Source organism: Mycteria americana, chromosome 7, assembly GCF_035582795.1.
Source record: "Mycteria americana isolate JAX WOST 10 ecotype Jacksonville Zoo and Gardens chromosome 7, USCA_MyAme_1.0, whole genome shotgun sequence".
Lineage (NCBI taxonomy): Eukaryota > Metazoa > Chordata > Aves > Ciconiiformes > Ciconiidae > Mycteria > Mycteria americana.
In genome coordinates, this window is record NC_134371.1 from 5,649,298 (window position 1) to 5,669,532 (window position 20,235).

At 43.2% G+C, this 20,235-nt stretch overlaps 1 protein-coding gene across 1 annotated transcript in view; it reads left to right on the forward strand.

The window, feature by feature from the left end:
- LOC142413014 (uncharacterized) overlaps nucleotides 1-20,235 on the forward strand; it is a 235,045-nt gene that overhangs the window by 165,047 nt on the left and 49,763 nt on the right. The window contains exons 6-10 of the mRNA XM_075509042.1: nucleotides 2,228-2,350; nucleotides 9,176-9,301; nucleotides 13,963-14,085; nucleotides 16,759-16,881; nucleotides 19,455-19,592. Coding sequence (XP_075365157.1) covers nucleotides 2,228-2,350; nucleotides 9,176-9,301; nucleotides 13,963-14,085; nucleotides 16,759-16,881; nucleotides 19,455-19,592 — 633 coding nt within the window. The remainder of the gene's footprint in view (nucleotides 1-2,227; nucleotides 2,351-9,175; nucleotides 9,302-13,962; nucleotides 14,086-16,758; nucleotides 16,882-19,454; nucleotides 19,593-20,235) is intronic.

The window sequence follows — 20,235 nt, forward strand, 5'->3', positions numbered from 1 at the left end:
CAGTGCTTGTTTTTAGTAGCTGGACTATTTTTTCTCCTTTGTAAGTGCTGATATCCTAACTTAAAACTGTTTTTGGTATATTAGAGACATTCTGCAGCTGATTGTAGCCTATAAAATTAATATATCGAAGCTCTCAGTATTTGAGTTTATTGAGGTATAAACACTAGAACGTGGTGTACTGTATAGTTCGGCTGCTTCCTTGTTATATTTTTCTGAGCCTTTTTGCTTATTTTACTTCTGTGATACTCAAGACAAATAGTTTCCTGGTTTTGATTTCATCCTGGCATTTTTCAGCAGGCTATTTCTTAACGGTATAGCATTCAACAAGATGAATAACATTTTCTGTTTACTGTTTACATTAAAAAAAGCAAAACTTGTGTTTAAAAAAAGAGTATTCCAGATGTCTCCGGGCAGTAGGAAATGTATGTAGTATACAGTGGAATAAAACAGCAAATATAGCAGAAGGATTAAAAAGTGGCGCACGTTAGCAAATGGTCTGAATTTAAACACTAGTCAACACCAGGACTTCATTTTAGGTGAGTGAAATTCACATGTGAACTATTAAAATTTAACTTCATAAATACATTTCCTTAGGACCAGGACGCTGTGCATTTCCAAGTCATCTTTAAAACTTCCTTTTTCATTTAATTTTGATTAGATTTTCTAAAACGGAATAAACATAAAAGCATAAAAAAAAATGTAAACCATGAAAGCTAAATGCAAAGCAGATATACCAACAGCAAAAATATGAAAGCCAGACCCCTTGTTCCTCAAGTGCAATATGGGGGGGGCAAAAAACCCCTCTTTGTGTTGCCGTGTTCTGCTCCGCTGCCGGCTCGCTTCCCCACGGCAGCAATTGCAGACTCGCCTTTCGTTGCAGCCACTCTTTTATTTCTTTAAATCCCAGGCTCCTCATCCACACCCGCTTGGGTGTGCTCGGGTGGACACATCCCTTAGATGATTTGAGAACATGATCTAAAGAGCAATTAAGTCAATAGGAGTCTTTAAGGTTGAAAGGAGGGTTCTTTATAGATGCCCATTGCAGGAGGGAGGTTTGGCTTCGGCCAGAGGAGAATTCTTCAGCGGTCAGGATAATTTGGTACCAGCATCGCCCCCGGGTGAGATGGAGGGACGTGGAGTTGCCACCCCTGGGGGCTGTTAATGAAAGGACAGACAAATTCTAGGCAAACCTCTACCAGGTGAAATTTTGTCAGGGAATGGACTAACTGACCCTTATTTCCAATGACTTCTGTGTCGATTTTTAAGGTAATGGTGTCAACATGCCAATCAAATGCTATTTACAGCAGGCCAGTGTTGCTGAAAAGGTGCAGAAACTGCTTATGTGGTACTTTTGGAAATTCAGTTTTGTAGGTCTGTTTTAAACCTTCGCCTGTTTACTTAAACCGTTCTTGATCCTTTTTTTGTCCGTCATTGTCCATCAATTTCAGATGAAACATTACAGCAGTGTTCTCAAGCTGGGTGAACACCAGTTCCCCTCTTCATTTGACTGAATGTAACCCCCTAAAACGTGAATATGGAAAGGTACCTGCTTAGGTTCGGAAAAGGTATCATCAGGAAATCACATCATTTTTATGGGAGGCCATCTGACAAGATGCTATGGAAAGCTCAGGTGAACACAAGGAAGCCCAAGGGACAGAAAATGTGGCACAAAATCATCATTCTTTTTAAATGTAATGGCTAAGCTCTCTGTGTGTTGAGTGGTTGAAAATGTAATGTTGATTGAGAGCATGGGCTCTGCTTTTGCATGGCTTTTTTCCATTTATGTCAGCTGTACGTGCTTGTACCCTCAAGAGCACCTGCTAATAGGATTAAAGGCCTGATGCAAAAGGAAATCTTCAGACAGCAAATTTTTACAAAAGCCAAATGTTTGACCAGCGGTACCTACAAGCTCAGATGTGTTATCTTACCCTAATTCTTTCCCTGTATTTTTCTCTTGGCCCCAAGGAAACAGCCGTGTCACAGATCACTCTAATTAACAAGGGCTTCAGAAGTAGAGACTATAGAGGCAGTGCCTGCGGGAACTTTGAAAAACACCATAAAATTTCAATTTTCTTTGCTCTGTTTACAGCGCAGAAGCGAAGTAAACAAAAACCCAGTCTGAGTTTAATGGTTGCGTTACGTATGAGCTACGTGCCGTCCAGGAGAACCAGGGTATGTCTTTGCTGAGGCTGTCTCGTAATTCTCATCATCTGCCTTCCTTCTCTAGACGTGGACGAGTGTGCGGTGGTCAATGGTGGCTGCCAGCAAGGCTGCGTCAACACGCACGGCTCCTTCCACTGCCAGTGCCAGGCGGGATACCGGCTCCATGCGGATGGACGCACTTGCATAGGTAAGTAAACTTTAACAAGCACTTCCCATACTTCAAGATGTGTTTTTCTCTGCTAAACCTGTCTTCGCGTCCTAAAGGTTTGTAGACTTCCCCAGTCTGAGTTTTGCCTAATTCACAAAGGATGTTCAGTATCCCTTCCAGTTCAAGTAGTTTGCGAGGATTCAGGTGTTTCCAAATTTGTTCTTTTTTGGAGAACAAAGCGGTGATGGTGTCCTGTGTTTCTGTGATGCAATCTCGTGAAAATTTCTTCTGTTTTGCAGCAGGCATTAAAGAAATAGGGGGTCTTCATTTCCAGTGAAAACGTTATTGCAATTCTGAGCATTTTTCCGTTCTGTCACATCCCCCTCCATGTTCCAGCCATGCCCTGGGCTTTTCTGCCCCCGTTGCTCTTCCTTTTACTTAGTCTTTTTGCCTGTTTTTTCTGAAGAGGTGCAAACAGCGGAGAGTGAAATCTCCTGCCCACGGGTGCCTGGCAGAACGCTGCTCTTCCAACCAAGCAGTCCCAAACTGCAGCTTGCGTCTTCAGTGATGAAGACAAAATAAAACGTTGTGGTTGCCACCCTGAAGTTGGTTTTAACCCAGTCTACAGCAGGTGACCGTCTCCGTCAGACTGGCCAGGCTGGGACCCTGTAGGCTTTCCCAGGTGGTAGCATGAGCAGAGGCAGGAGGGTATCATTAACTGCCTTGAGGGGTGAGATGATGAAGTAGGATCTCTACGACTGTGCTACAGTGAGCAGAGCAGAAAATCCTCTCGGGAGGATCAAGAGCAGAGGCCAAATTTGTGAATTACTGAGATACATTTGAGAATGGTGCTATGGACTGTTAGCTAGAAAGGGCGCTCTAAAAGGCTAATGAAATATTTAAGTATGCGCTCAGAGGTCTTCTTGGGTTTTCAGAGAGTGCATGAAGAGAACAAGCCCTACCCTTCCTTTGCTGCATGTTGAATTTTTTAGGTAAAACAGTAATGCAGAATTGTCTGCTTGGGCCTGTTTAACATTTTAGTTATTAGGCACAGGGAGAAGTATGGATGAGGTGGGCTGAAAACTCTCCTCCAAGGCATATTACATGAATGTTTAGTTTGTGCTAATCCTTTTTTAGCTCACGCAGGAGGTGCCCATGGATGTGAAGCTGAGAGTTTTGAGCACTTTTCCTGAGGTTCTGGTCATGCTGTGGACTGATAATTAGGGTGCTATAGATTCGCAAAAGCTCCTTGTTCCCACAGCGTTCCTATGCCCTTTGATCCATCCCTTTATCTACATCAGTCTTTAAAAAGGTTGCAGTGCTCCTGTACATCAGGGATACATCTTCCTCTGCTGCAGTCTTGGTTATAACATCTCTGTTACAACTGATACCGAATTTCCCTTGCTCAGCCAGCAAAACCCGTGCTGTACTCCTCCGTGGCACACCCAAGCAAAGGACAACACATGAAAGCCAGTAACAAAAGAAGTTGCAAACCAAACTGATTGCCTTTCTTTAAATTAGTTTTAAAGCTCCCATACTGAAGGTCTTCAATTCATGAATGCTTGCTTGTGGATGTGTTCCCCTTTCTGCCAACGTTAAATACAGAGCATGGGTTGGATGCAGGTCTCGTCTTGGCAACTGCTCTGCTAATCTGAACGATGCCCACAGTTGTGCTGACAGACGTCTACTGTCGGTCAGAGAAATCCCATTCCAAGAACCAGGCATTAGAAAACAGTAGGAAGAGGATAGATAAGATCCCAGAGGCTATACCCTGTTTTGCAGATTGGGGTGAAAAGCCACTGATTTACGGTATGGAGTTACCCTATGCGTGCTCATGTAAATGAGAGCACCATGGAGCTCGGCGGTTCAGCCCGTGACACAATGAGCAGCTCTGCCATTACAAATAAACCCTGTGTTTCTTAGGTTGGACTCTGAGCCCTGAAACAAGACATGCAGAGTTAATTCTGCATGTTGATAATAATAATAATAATAATAATAATAATAATAATAATAATAATGTCCTTGTGTTGCATTTAAATGAGTACAAAAGTCAAGTTGTTGAACTCTGCAAAAAGGATTAAAATGTTCTGTCATTTGGGAAGAAGAAAAGGACGTCATTTGTTTAAATTTTTAAGCCTGATTTTAGGTAATATGAGAACAACAGGCGAGTATGGTCAGACCACATCTGCAGAATAAGTTCACTCACAATTTGGTCATTGTCTTGCTTCTTGCACGAAGTCCCTTGGTTGTGCTTAACATCAGCCAAATATGTCATCAGTCATTTCTGGTATTATCACAGCAATAAATTTACTGATGCAGCTAGACCACGAGATGTACCAGTGCTCAAGCTGTGGGAATAATGTTTTTTATGTAAAGAACTTACCTTTTGGGGTTTGTTGGGTTTACCACATACAGAGACTTTCAGGGTTTTGGTAATTAACTGCAATTAAAAATACAGTGAAATCTCAGTCTTTACTTGATTATCTTTGTTGGAGAAGGAATGGGTAAGGAAACACTAGTGTGAGAGAAAAAAATAATGTAAAAGCAGAGTGGTTCCTATTTAACTGGAAGCACTAGTGGTTTTCTGTGAGTTAAAAGAAAAGAGAGAAATTCATCTCAGATTAGATCTGACCAGGGAAGACCCAGAAGTGAAAGATGCGATGTTTGAGTTACATTACTCTCTCTGGATAGTCTCATTTTCAGCTGTGGTGGAGAGGAAATTTTATACAAAAAAGGACTAAAGTGCCTTTGGGGGGAAAAGAGCGAGAGAACTGAATGATAAATGCAAAAAATAGGTATTATGGCAATCAAATTAATTTACCTGTGTGATATGTAAAACCTTCTGTGGACATAAAATAGTGAAGTTTTCACAGAATCAAGAAGCTCAGTTTGGAGTTGTCCTAGCTATAAACATTATCAGAAAGCGAGTTTTCACTTCACAAATGTAAGTATTCACAAGAAGTTATTAAAAATATTTAATACAATGTTCAGTTCTGTTTGCAGTATCTCAGAAATTATCGAGGAGAAACAGAAATAAATCCTAAGATGAGAGACAGGAGTAAGTTTCCAAGAGAACTGCTATCATGATAATGGATATACACAATACTGAGCGGAGGATATTGAGTTCTCTTTCAGCTGTTTAGACAGGACACCAAAATAAATGGATATAATAAGCTCTCATGCATTGGAGCACAAGACAGTTACTAATCGACGAGGACAGAGAGAAGCATTTCATATAAACCAGTAATCCAGGAGTGCCTAGCATTGGGATTTGGGCACTAACTGCTTGCGCTGACCATTGGGGATGGAGAGTTTGCCTCTTCTGCCGCACCAGTTTATACATTCGGTTTTGAGCACTCATCCGATCAAGAAGTAAACCCAATATTGCACCTCTCGTTTGACCTAGTGCAGCTCAGCAGAACATCTAGCGTTTCAAGTAGGGCTTGCATTAGCAATATTTCTTCTGTAGATACTTTAGAGGATGTAACGATCTCTCCCACATGCTAAGAATAAAAAAAGAGACAATGTTCTGGAAATGAGCTGTTTATGGAAGGTGATTATCTCAGCTGCAGAAATAAGAAACAAGCAGCCCTTTAGACAGGCTTTTCAGATGAACCCAGCCCAGATTTCTGTTATGTTCATTCTTTCCACGTCGTCTTTTTTCTTTTTGGCAACCCTATGTTTCAGGGAGCAAAAGTGCCAAAATCACTTGAGGGGAAGCAGATTTTGCAGCCTAGATGGCTTGGAAGTCTCCCATACATAAGGCAGTGGATCTATCTTCTTATAAGATATTCAGCCTACATCTGAAGAGTCAAAAACCTGGGATAAGCTACTTTCTCCTGTGATTGCATGGAAGATTACGGAACTGTCACAAGCTTTTTCCAGCAAGTCCGGCCCTCCTACCACATCATCACAGTGTGTTTGGGATCCTGGCTAACCGCTGGTGGTCCATCCCTCCACTGCTAGTATGATCCTCAAAATACGTGGTTTGAAGAAGTCTGTCTGTTGTTTGTCATTCCTCCTACTCTCATTAGAAACTTCTGCTCAAAATCTAAAGCAAACAACCTCTAAAATGGGTAGATTTATTCAATGAAAGTAAAATACTTTCTTCTTGAATCGTCTGATGGTCTCTGATACTTTGTGCCATGCCAGAATCCCATCTTTTTCAATGCTCCTTTTCTTTCTTAGCTTTTCGGTCCCACAAATTTTGTTCATTTTTGAATTCATTTTTAGATATATGTACCAGACTGAACGTTCACTGCAAATTAAGTAATTAGAATAACCAAAGGTAACACTGTCCAATTTTTTTTGTTTTTTTTTTTTTTAATGCCTTGATTATGTTAATGTAATGAATTTAACTTCATTAAAGTTTAACGGACTGGTGTCTGGAAAGCAGAAACTCAGACAGAGAACACATTTATTGTAGTATCGGGCCGTGTTTTTGGATTGATGTAAATTCATTGTCTTCACTGAAATTTATTCTTGTTTGAACTCCTGGAAGTGAAAGCAGAGCGCAGTCTTTAGAGCCCGATTCATCTCTGGTGCCAACTATTATCTTTGATGTCTGCCTTATGCAGAAAAGCTGTTGTGATGCAGGTTTTTGTGGAGACTTTTGCTCACTAAGGCTCTTAATAGAGGAAGCAACAAAGAAAATATCTCTACAAGTCATAATGTGTGTTTTTCCACGTAAGTAAAAGCACAGTATGTCTGAAGTTACATTTCTCGTTATTGATAAGGCTGGATTTAAAGTGATGGAAAACATAGGCTTGAAGAGACTGCATGTTCTAACCCCATGGTTGCTATGTATACATCCAACTATGGCTTCATACTCGGGTTTTTTTGTAAAAATGTGGGCACTAGTATAAAAAATAATGGGTTGAGAAATACACATTTCTCAACCATCAGCAGATCTTTGTCTTTCCTGCGTGATGCCTCCCTCGCTCGGCATCGCCAGGCGTTACCACCAACCGCCCCGCAAAGAGCCGGGGCCAGGCACGCACCGCCGTGCCTGTCAGCATCGGCAGCGGGGCTGCTTTTCTACCAAACTTCAGGAGCAAATCTTTGAAAGTGGAAGGCATGCTGCGTTTCTGCCTGAACCCCGTGCACGTGCTCAGACCTCCAGCCACAAGCCCCTTTACGAGAGGTGGGGTTAGACTCACGACGTGCCAAGTCTCGCCCTTTTTCTCATCAAAGATGCGTTGCCGGCGGCTGGCGGCACGAGCACGATGCGTCCTGTTCCTTCCCCGGTGCTCTTCTCGTTCAGTCTGGCACCTTCTCGCGTAGCCCACGCGATGCCTTGGCGGCGGGCGTGATAAACCTGGCCGAGGCCCCGCCGGAGTCACCGCTCGCTCCCCGGCCGCCGGCAGAGCCCCGTGCAGGGCCAGGCTGCACGGCCCCGCCGGTGCACGCTTTCGGCGCAGGAGTTCACGCTCGTCCCCTTCCGGCTTCGAAGTCTCCCAAATTCTCGGTACGGCAGGTTGCTTTTTATCTCCCCTTCCATCCAAATTGGCTTATGGCCAGCAAAAGAGGGAGAAGACGGCACTTTAAAAAATTGAGATGTGTATTCTGTCGCTTGGAGCCGATTTAGGCGTTTTTCATCTTCTGAAATATTTTCATCTTATTTGAATATTCTTGCTGAAAAACAGGTCTTTGGATACTAATGTGCAGCAAGCAGGAAGCTTTGTGTGCATTGGGTCTGCTATCTCCTGTGTAGAAATCGGGCTGCTTTCAAGTTAAATCGCTAACCGGGCAGGAGGTTTGCAGACACGGGTGGAGATCAGAAGCCAGGGTCAGGTCTTATAAGAAGGTGTCTCTTGGCTGCTGCATGCATCCATGATATAATGTGAAAATTTGCTTTTCTTTTTGCCTTTTTAACACAGATTTGACTGCACAAACTTAAGTATTTGCTAATTGGTAGCATAGGGTGAAACGCATCCTACAGCAGCTTTTGTGGCTAATGTTTTCTTAATGTCTGTTGCAGATAAATGAATTAATATTGCTAAAATAAATATCAGAGCTCTTTGCTGACTTCATTGGGTCCAGCATTTCATGCCTTCCATGAAGGACCAAATAGTCTTCCCAGCTACTCATGGAGAACATAATACATCCCTGCTGTTAAAATATATATAGGTGCAGTCATGCAGACGCTCACACTTACATACGTACAGCACAATAACAGGTCCAAACGATCTATCTTCTTTTTATATGCAGCGTGCGAATAGGTGTGGGTGTGTGTTAACGTATTTTGGCAGGAGGAGAAATGTTTCTCCAGAGGCCCGGGATATACGTTGAACAAAAAAGAACATTAATTTGTCTGGGTAAAAGAAGCAGCATCTTGAGAGATGTACTGGAGAGCCTCTTGTTCCTTACGGTTTACTTTGTGAGTCTGTCCTGCGGAGCTTGTGACTCCTGTCATTTGCAGCTTCCTATGCATGAGGCTGAGGAAATCAGCCTGAAAGACAATTCCTTTTTTTTTTTTTTTCAAATCAATGATAGCAGGCACAGAAAAAAAACCAATGGGAAAGTGCCAGCAGGGCCACTCTTTTTTTTCCCTCCTTACCTCAGTGGATTCTCAAGTGCCTTGCTGCTGTCAGATCAAAGGGTGGCTGTACTTTAGTCAGCATTACAGCTCTCAGATCTCCCCCGCCTCTTGCTGGAATCAGGGGCTCTCGCCGGCGTGGGACGCTGGGTCAAACAAGCACCATGAATGCAAGGGAGAGTAATCACGCAGGGATGGGGACAGGTGCATCTATGAAAGCTGTTCGGCAAGGTTTGCGTATTTTTACTGTCATTTACGTAGTTAAAATAGGAAATAAGTTTCTTGGGTTGTTGACATGTGTTCCTTCAATTTTTCCTTGGCTCCAGCCCTCAATTCCTGCAGTGTTAACAAGGGGGGCTGTGAGCAGGAGTGCGTTCAGCTCAGTGAAGACCGATACAAGTGCCAGTGCCAGCCGGGCTACCAGCTGAAGAGGGATGCCAAATCCTGTGAAGGTAAGTCCAGCGCTACCTGCCTGGAGACACACATTAAAGGCAATTTAAAAGACCCCAGGGTAATGCTTCAGGTCGTTGTTTTCATTCATATTTCACCCTGCTTGCCAAAAGCAGCTTTAGGAATCGCTTATTAACAGGATTAAAATGACACGTGTTTGAGGTGTGAAGTTCACGTTGGTTCACAACTTTGAACAAGATTTTGGCCTCGTAGACTCCTGGCTGTTTGTTGCACACTGATGATGATGACATAGGTTAGGAACTTAATCGGGTTTTAATTCTAACATTTTATTACTCACCAAGTTGTATATAGAGTTGGCCTGCAGAACATGTTTTATTCTACAGAAAGTCTTTTCTTTATCTGCTTTTGGCTTACATTGCTCCTAATCACAGTCTGATTCATTCATCCTCCTCTTCAGGTTTCTAAGCAAACACTCTCACAAGCAGAACAGAAATGCTACCTTTGCGTTTGATTATTGGGTTTTTTTTCTTGTATATCTTAACATATTCATCAGTTTTTAAGGCAAATCCTCCCCCCTCTTCCCCAACACAAGCGCACACACATGGTACCCTTGAATATGCCAGAGAAAGATAGGGCCAAATTTATGGATTTATTGCGCTAAAATTCCTGTCACAAAACCGTTTCCATATGGCTCCTCTTCTGCTCGGAGATTTTATATGCTGTGTATAAAGTGTAAGTAAATCCTGCTGTTCAGCTTGCTTCCAACTCATGCTGTGTGCAACGAGCGCTTGCCCTTCGGTTTTGGGCTCCCCGAGCCCTGCCCTCTGCAGAGACTGCACCCGCTGTGCTTCAGCGAGCATCTGCAGCCAGCTCGCCTCTCCGTCTCTCACGGGGTGGCCGTGTTTTGTCCCCAAGATTGTCAGAAAGAGTTGGCAAAGGGCCGCGTTAGTTGGGAGAGGGCATCAGAGACCTTCCTTCGCTGTTCTCCAGCCCGTTTCCAAACCTCTCGCGGCTCCTCCGCTGCCTCTGGCACTCAAGATGTCCTTGGCCAAGCCAACTGGGCTTGCCGATCCCTGCATGGGGCCACCCAAAAAACCTTTCTGGTGTTTTTTATGGTGTCGTGGTGGGACAGAGGTTGGATGGGCAGGGTCTGAGTGTGGCGATGCCTGGTCGGGTGGGAGTTGTCCCTTGGGCGGTCATGGAGCAGTTCAAACCTTCGTGTGCCACTTCGCGCTCTGGGTTAACTCAACAGCAAAACGAGCAGGCTCGGTCCCCTAATTGGTGAGGTTTTGCCACCTCACAGGCAGCTGTGTTCGCTCCCTCACGTCGTGGGGCTGATGAGGGTCAGCCACCCACCGAAGGCAGCAGTTCGTCACCAGCCAGTAATTACTGAACAGTGGAGAAGGGGCAAGGTCAGCTTTGTCTGCGGGTGAGACCTTAATCTGGAGGTCACGTGTACGCCTGGTTACCTGTGTGCAGGGTGGTGTAAATCAAAATATAATAGTGCAGACCTCCCAGGAGGACAGCTGTGGTCAGAGGAAGGAGAATCTGTCTTGCAAGGGGAGCTCAGCTGGCAAAATGAAGACCGAATAGGATGCTTTTCTCCCTTAAATACCTTAGCAAATAAACACCCGGGAGAGAAAAGTGCTAGTTAAGCCGATGGACAAGATTTTTACAGGAACAAATGAGCATAAAGTGGCTATGAATACATTTGGGTTGGCAATTAGAGATGTTTTAAGTAGAAATGTGGGAGGAGGTGAGCCTGGCTGCTTTTAATTTTCAACCAGAAAGGATGGCTGCTGTAGCGCTAGGTTGGATGGAGAAACTACAGCGTCGTGAGGGTTTTTACTACAGCAGGCATAGCTGTGCTGCAGGTGTGGAGTCATCCTCGCTGCTAAGCTAATGCTGCACCCCGTAGCCCTGAAAGGCCGTACAGAAACACCCAAGCCTAGAAGGGTGGTGCAGCCTTCAGCGTGGAGGCAAACCGATGGGATGGAGTGGTGTGGCATCAGACGAAGTGGTGAGATAGCTGCTCCAGGGGTGAGGCATGTATGGATGTGGTCAGCAGGGGCTGTGATACTTGTGTAAGAGAATGGGCTATATAAGATGTCTGCTAGAGTGAATTCCTTGTTGGGTTATCCAGGGATGGTAAGAACAAATATCTTTCTCAAGCCACTTTGAGTTTCCCTTCTATAAGTCAATGCTATTTCCACCCCTAACCTCCTTGCCATGAGAAGGAAATTTTACTCCTTACCACTTTATATTTTCTCTAGTGTAAAGTCATGGTTGCTGTGAGCAAGAAAATGAGCTTGATAAGGCCCAATTCTCTTTCTTTAGGTGCTCTAGAGGTCATGGCAGATAGGACTGGAGACCCTGTTCTTTACAGCCTTGCAGTGGAGGTCTGGAAGATCCACAGCACATGCAGAGCCCATAGTCACACTTCACCAAGAACATCACTGCCATCCCAGATCAATGCATCACCATGGCTTTTTCAGTTCCTGGATGTCCTGGGACATCTAGGAAACGAAACAGTTCCAGTAATTTTTTTGCCATAGTGTTTAACAGCTTACAATAGAGATTTGTAGGATGGAGTCTGTTATCCACTGAAGTTATTAAGTCAAACCATGAGCCAAATGTGTAGGAAAAAGAACACTAATGAGTTATTTTTAGCTTTTCCTGAAACTTGCCGATAACAGGAAGGAACAGATATGTCAGTGGAAAACAAGTCAATCGGTGGTTGCCTTATGTCCTGAAGATCTTTCCTTTACAAACTTTTATCTTGTCTAAGGACTTCCAAGGCTGCTATCTTTATTCAAATTACTATGTTTTACTAACATCTACCCTATAATTTGTTGTTTGCTTGTTGTCATGTCACAGAGTGTTACAAGTTTTACTCTATGCTGTAATCATTCTCAAATTAAAGCTTTAGATGCTCTGAAAACCTTTATAATATGCAGGTTTAACAGATGCTGTTTGATAGTGATTTCATTTAATCTATCCAAATAAAAAAAGGATCAACAAATAACTCAGTATTTCATATCAGCAAGGAACGAGTTCTTGCTTGAAGCTAAATTCTTTGTAGAGTGGAAGTTGTCGAACTGCAGAGCCAAGTTGTCAGCCTTGAAAGTGCCACGTAGGATGAAGTGCTGCTGTCCCTTGGAAACCTATTTGCACCCTATCATGTTGAAAGTCCAACAGAAAATTTCAGTTCTACATCCTTAACAGTGATTTTTTAAATTTTTTATTTAATACTGCCAAGTCAAACTCTCAGCCTGCAGCCTTGAACGGTTATGTTCTTGAGATGCCAGGAGGTGAAATGAGGGAATTTGAAAGTGTTCTGGGGCAACGGTGGCAGAAAATGCCACTGGCTACACAGAAAAGTGAAAACCGGAGGAAATTTTGAAAAAACCTACCCCATATTTAAATGTATCTCTATAAAACAGAGGTCTTTCTCTCCTATTCCCTTCTCCTGCACAGCTCTATGTATGTATGTGGTTAGCCACTGGAAGAGCAAAGCAGCAAGGTCTAGAGGAAGATACCTTCAGCACTTCTCCAGGGTTACTGAAACCCTGGCTCCACTGCCATTGCTGTTGAACCGATGTTGACTTGCTTCCTGGTGCCCTGGTAGAAGTTGGCTTGTACAGAGCTTGAGATGGCCAGTGAAGGAGATGTCAGGCTGGAGGCGAGTGAGGAATACTGGCCAAATGTCTCAAATCAGACAGTAATTAGTAAAATGCTAAAACTGAATTAGAGCTTGATAGGTGAGGACATAGGCTTACATTTTATAAAGCTTTATTTGAAACTAAGAAGAACTCTAGAGGACACATTTTCAAAGGTGTCCTCCGAATTTGCCTATATAATCTTAGTCACCAGCGTTAGTGTAACTAGTACTCCAAACTGAAACCTCAACCTTGGGCAGAATGCTAGATTTTGGTATGAGAACTCTGGCTCTTAACTCAAATCAGACCTGTCCAAACAGTCCCGGGAGGTCTATTTTTGTGTGCACAAAGTTTTTATTTGGGCAAATACATCAGTCCGCTTCCAGCAGGTATGTGTTCCTGAAATAAACCCATAAAACCCAGTGAAATCTTTGAGGTGGAGACTTCTGCAGACACTTTATAAATAGTGTTTCTAAGTACTTGCCACTTAGAGCGGATTATCTTTGAAAAATGGTATATTATTGTTCAAAAAAAGAAAAAAATCTTGATGTACAACATGAATGGCATATGTTTTTAGACTGAAGGAGATCTTTTGGGGCTCTTCAGCATTTACTTCCTCTAGAGACTTTTAAATACACGTTGTTCCATGGTGAACTCCACCATTGTACGTGTTTATGGGTTCACACATACTGCAGTGCTAATTGCTATTGTTTAGAGCCACTCTTGAAACGTGCTCAGTTACAGCAAAATAAGGATAAAATGTACTTTTCTTGTCCTACTTCCAAGGTGTAATACGAGCCCGGTTCCCCACTGTTTAAAACATTGCTGGTGCTCTATGAAAAATGCTGTCCAGCAAGAGAGAAAATAGCGTACAGAAAAACAACGGCTTTACTATACACCACATTCTGTCAAATATTTTTTTTTTCAGTCTAATCTCTTACAGCTACAGTAATCTTCGTTGTTAGTTGTACCGATGGCAGGTAAGACCATTTTCAGACAAAAACGTGACCTTTAAGTTGACAGTCTGCTCTAATTGGTTTCAGTGATAGACCCCTGCACAACTGGGAATGGAGGATGCTCACAAATCTGTCAAAATGCGAGAGGAATTGCAAAATGCGAGTGTCATCCAGGGCATTATCTTTCTGCAGACAAAAAGTCCTGCTTAGGTAAGAAACGATGGACTATTTTGGGGGAAGAAAGGTATTAATCAGTGCTCTGGCTTACTGAGCTTTGAACAGAAAGGAATATGTTATACAAATATATGTATGCATTTTGAAACAGCAGTTCTCTCTGTGATATTTATGTCAGCCGATAGTCTTGAAGGACGATTTTAGTAATGAAAATTACTCTGTGATCTCTTAAATCATGCTTTCTAGCAACTGGATTTGTAGATGCTGTAGTGTTATTCTTGTAGGGTCCCTTTAAAATAATGCCCCAGATACAGCTCCTGGAAAATTGGTTCAACTAACACTCTGAACCGGGTCACTGAAAACCTATTTAGGATTCAAAGGGCTTTTTAGCTGGAGAACTGTTTCCATATTAATAGAGAAACTACTGTGAAGGAAGAAATCATGAAGTCTAAGATTTCCGAAGAGAGGAGCTTAAAAAGTTGAATCCCAAAGTCCTGTATTTAGTCTGGGATTTTCAAAAGAATCTAAAGCATTTCTGACCCGAAACGTGAGGGAATTAGAGAGCAAAATACCTGCTTTTCTGTTTCAATATGATGCTTGGAAGCTAGATAGTTTATCAGTTTTATGAAGTGGAAAGCACCCGAGGACTTCACGGTGCACAGATTTTTACCAGCCTTGTTGGGATCAGGGTATGTATTCAGACACTAATTTCAAACTCCTCCTTTTGAAAACTTGGCCAAAATTTTGCCCGTACTTAAATTGTTGTCTTATCTATACAGAGTACTGGGTGCTTTGCAAAATACTTACTTCCTACCCTGAGTATTTTACCCAGTTGCCTGTAAGCCCTTCTGCAAGTAGCGTTGCGCACCTCCTCTCTTACTGGGCTTACTCATGAGTAAGGTTACTGCAAAAGCAAAGTATTTTCAAGTAGCGTAGACACTTCAGTGATGATTAATAGATGGAAACAGCAGTGGGTTTAATACTAGGGTCAGCACATTACTCATTTTATCTCAGATACACGTTGACAATTCTGTTAATTTATGTATAAACTAAAGCACTAGATAACTTGCAATGTTATATATTGGAACAAATGTTCTTCCTGACCTCGTGGCAACAGTCTTTTGAATCATTAAGCATCATGTCTCACCATGGATATACAATTATTGGTTTTTTCTCCTAGAAATTATTCAACGTCTTTTGCAAAATTCAAGCTGGTATTTGACTCTTTGGAAACTGAGCTAGAAGGAGACAGAGGGCAACTGAAGTGTCATACTTTAGCTATTAGCTGTAGGTACAAGATGTGGAGAAACATGTGCAGGATGGTGGCTGTGGTTCAGTTTTCCAACTTTTTATTTTTCTATCTGAAAAAGCAGAAAAAGAGAAAAGAACATTTACAGCATTTGCCAACATACTCTACTTGCAAAAGTGACAATTAATTACAGAAAAAGGAGAAATAACCCATTTCATTCTAAAGAGCAGCTACTCACATTGCTGCTTCAGAGAAGCTGTCATTTATCCTGAAATTTTCATGAGTCGGTGTGTGGTGTTTGCACTGCCTGGGGCCTCTTTTTGCAAGTAGGCTGCTTGCATTCATAAAGCTACTTGTGTTCAAGTGCAAGGGGCCATGGGTACGGCACTGGTTACAGCGCATATGGAGGAAAAAAAACCTGCGAGAAAGTGGTTTGCTGTGGTGAAAGGTGAGGAGCTGCACACCGGACTGTTGTCTCCTGTGCGCGAGGGACTGACCCAGGATCGCTGCGATGAACAAACTGTATTTTGCAAGCTAAATGTCAGAACAAGGGAAGGAGCAGGAGGTCGGTTAGGGGTTTGCCATGTGCAAGATAATGCCGGTCTTTGCAAGGAGGCTGGTGTTTTCTGCAGCTCTGCTCCACAGCAGCAGTATTTAGTGTAGGCTTTTGTTGGGTTTTTTTCCCAATTATTATTCCTTAAAAATATTTTCATGCTCTTCCACTAAGTTTTTAGGAAGATGGATGTCTTTGGTGACATGTAACTCCAAAATACAGACTAGCGAGCGTAAAGCTGAGGAACAGACTGCTTGCCAGAGGACTGGGTGAAGAACAGTCTCCCCACCTACAGCTCTTCACCTTTTTGCTTTTCTTACAGGTGGGGTGAAACCTCCGATTAGAGTAGGTGCCTCCCTGCTGGACTTCTGTAGAAGAAGCTGCAGGGATGTGACAGAGAAGATCTGTCTCCCTCGTACCTGCTGAAACCCGGCCACCACTTAATCCAAATCATTTGACATTCAGCGAATAATCAGCTATTTCCTGCTTCATTAATTTAAACATAATGGCATTGAGGACCTAGTGATAATTTTAGGGTACTGGGAGACAGACCTTTCTTCCGAGTTCTTCAAGTGACGTCTTTTGCCATTGCCCTTTTTACAGGAATAATAAACAAGTTGCTTTGGCTGCTACTGTAAATGCAATGTTTGATATTGTAAATATTCACACTGAGCGGTTCAAGGTCAATGGTGTTTAGAAAAAAAAGATTATTTTGGAGAATAATGTTGTGAGTTCATTCTCTGTTGTGGGAACACGTGAATCCATGTTCCTGGATTCATCAGATGCTGTCATTTGTAGACTAACATCAGGATGCTCTTTTCAGTGGATGCTTGGAAACGCATAGGGTAATATTATTTTTTATTTTAATATCCAAATGAATGTCTTAGCCTTTCTCTCTGCTTCGTAGACATTGATGAGTGTGCAGAAGGGAGAGCCAGGTGTGCTCATCGTTGTGTGAACACTCCGGGATCCTTCACCTGTGTCTGTAATCCCGGCTTCGAGCTGGGGGCTGATGGAAAGCAGTGCTACCGTAAGTGACACTTCTACAGCTACGCAGTTCAGGCTATCTTATCTGCAAACTGCTATGCTTCATTTTTAATTCAGTTGGATTAGCACTCCCAGCAAAACAAATGTATGCAAAAGCTCAAGCTTAATACTATTTTCTTCATCTTCTGCTACTGCTGGTTTTGCAGGTTGATACATTCCTAAGCCTGTGTTCACAGACCTTAATTACTGCATTTCAAAGAGCAAATAGCCCTGTTGGTTTATCTTCAGAGTCTGGTGAATTCTATTGTAGAGCGACCAAAATATTGCTATTCTGTGAAATTTATTCATTCCTGCCCTCCTTCTCCCAATTTTTTTATGTGCTGGATCTGATGCAAAAGAAAATCAACGTGATGTTCTGCTCTTGTCTTTATCTGTCTAGGTTTCCTTATGCTTCTCTTGAGATTATTGACACTGTTAAGTAGAAGCTTTAAAAAAAAAAAAGGAGAAAAGCAAGATTGGGGATGAAAAAAATATTGGAACAACTAAAATTTGCCAAACTAAAGTGATGCTGAGCCCTGTTGTCTTCCCTCACATACTTACCTCTTGCCAGCGGGGTTTCTTAATCAACGCTACTTTCCTTGAGAAGGGGACTGACTCCCAGCGCCGTTAGTTGATAGGTGATCCCTGGGCTGTCCTTGAGGGCAAATTTAGATTAATAAAGGAGGTGATGTGGAAAAGTTGGTGTTATTATGGACCTAACATAAGCTCACTGGAATGCAGACAAAAGCATGACCTGTTTTAGCAAAGAGGTGGACAAAGATCATTCAATCTAATAATACTGTGCAAGAACTTTCAGCAGAATTTCCTTAGGAAAACATGCTGCATGCCAGAGAATGAATGCTTTCTTTAAGAATGTGTGTGTAAGAAATACTTGTTAAGGATGAAATTCAGTTTCAATGCATTAACATACATTAAGAACAAAAACCAGTTATGTGAGAGACATCCTGGAGAATTATTTCATAGGTGATGGGGAACTGTGAGTAGTGCAAGTGGAAATGCAGTTAATATATAGACACAAAATGATCTGTTATGGGGACAAAAAAGTGGTTTAGACCACTTAGATTTCATTGTGATTTTCTGATAATATTTCTTCTCGATGTTCAGCACATTTCAGGGGATGGTGATTCTCTGCGCCTTATGTACAATATCACAGAGCAAACAATAAAAATAAAAACATTCTGCATATATTTATGATCAGGATTATCCCAGTGTTTGAGCAATTTGCAATCTTTGTTTATTCTTTCATTTCCCCAGTGGCATGGGGAAGAGCTGTTATTCCAGTTTTTACTGATGAAGAACTGAGACAAAGTGAACGATGACAACAGTGTATAAAGTCAGATTCTGCATTTGGTCGCTGAGTTTCCTAAATCCTAGTTTAACACACTGGGCAGGAGACTGGATTTCTTCTCCTGTCGCAAATAATCTTACCATGCATGAGACGTAGCCCTCCATATATGTTCTAATTTATACCCTCTTCCAGCTAGACTTGCATTTCTTGTTGGCAGGCAGGTTGCTCCCCGGGGGCACAAAAAGGGATGAGAGGCACCGACACAGACGTGCCCGAGAGCGGCGGCAGTGGGGAAATGCCGTCCTTCCCTACCAGATCTGACGGCCGCCGCTCGGAGCTGGGCTGTTTCTGGAAGTACGATGGCTCCTTTGGGGAGGGTGTTTCTGTTCTCCTAGATAGTATGGGAAGTTAATTCCTCTCTAAATAGCTCTGTAACAAGACAATCCGGCTAATTCTTCAAGAGAAACTTTACAACTGCCCTTATATTTTCTTTTCATCCTGAATAAATCGTGTAATGAAGTACCTTGGTGGGAATGAGATGGACAGATGCTCCCTTTCCTCTCTGAGGGTTTCTGCTGGACCTGGCCAACATGTGAGGACTGTCCAGCGCAGCGGAGGGCAGGAGGCTGGGGTGGTCTCTCAGGGCGCAGGGGGCTGGCGACAGCATCGTACCCCCACCCTCTCTTAATTGTAGGGGGACGAAGTCTCAGCAGAGGAGCTGCCGTGTGGCCCCTTGAAGGGACATCCGAGGGTCAAAACCTGCAGATCGTTTTGCTTTCTGCTTAGGTGTCAGGCTCGCCAACAGGACTCTGCTATGAAAATTTTAAGGCGTTTGTGTTTGGTGGATGTTTCAGAGCCAACTCTTTCCCATTCGCATACAAAACTAAAAGCTGCTTTTGGAAAGCATAAGTGGTCGGGGTTGAGCTGAACCACCTGGGTTCCTCAGATGGTTCCTTTCCTCCTCTGGGGCAAGGGCAGAGCTCACTGTTAGGTTCAAACAAAGCATTAATCTCAGGAAACCCGTGAACGCTCCCATAGCAGGCGGACTGCTGAAACGGTGAGCCAGCCTCAGAGCATCCGCTGTTATGACACCAGGAGACAAATACCTGGAGTTCAGCGACTCCAAAACGTGCTCTTCTTGGCTGTGTGTGGGAACTGAGTTTATATTTCCTGCTACAGCAGTCGGCTTTTTTACGGAAGGCTTATTCTCCGGCGATTCTCCCCCTGCGCTTGCTTTTTAACATCCTTTTGATTTATTTCTCCGCCAGGCATTGAAATGGAAATTGTTGATAGCTGCCAGGACAACAACGGTGGCTGCTCTCATCACTGCGAGCACACGACTGCGGGGCCGCGCTGCTCCTGTGACGATGGCTACCGCCTCGATGTCGATGGCAAAACGTGCGCAGGTAATTCGTGGCGAACGCTGCACCTCGGCGGGAGGAGGGAGGAGGTGTGGCGGGTCTCTCTGCAAGGGGACCCTGCAGGAGAGCTGGCACACAGGGAAATACCTTTCCATCGCCTGCCCTTCTCCGACAGGTTTTAATTAATACCGTCCTCTGGCGCTTCCTCAGCCGCTGCTCCAGCTTGCCTTGCTCTGTGTGTTTGCTGGGATTATGAATTAACCAGGGGAAGGAGTTCTGCCTCCCAAATGGAAGATGACGCTTTGGTGCATCACCAGTTGCCATGGCCGTATCTCATTGTGTCCAGCCCAAGCATCGCTTGGCTGAATTTTTTTCCTTCCCCTCCTCAGGCGGCGGCTGGGAAGAGGCTGGGCTCTGGCTGGGAGCGGTAGCGCTGCTGTTCTGAAGTGCTTCATGCGCAAACTCCGCTCTGTGTTATGGAAGTTGCTCTATTTCCATCAGATTTGCTCAGTGATGAGATTGCACTTCTGGCTGTGAGAAGTCTCACTTAGGAATTGAAAGCCATAGAGTTAGATATGTTTTTATTTCGAGAGACGAGCTTAAAAATTCCTTCATGTTTTAAACAATTTTACGATGTGATTTTTTTTGTTTACGGCTTTTGCTATGCAAACTGTATCTCATTCTGGTT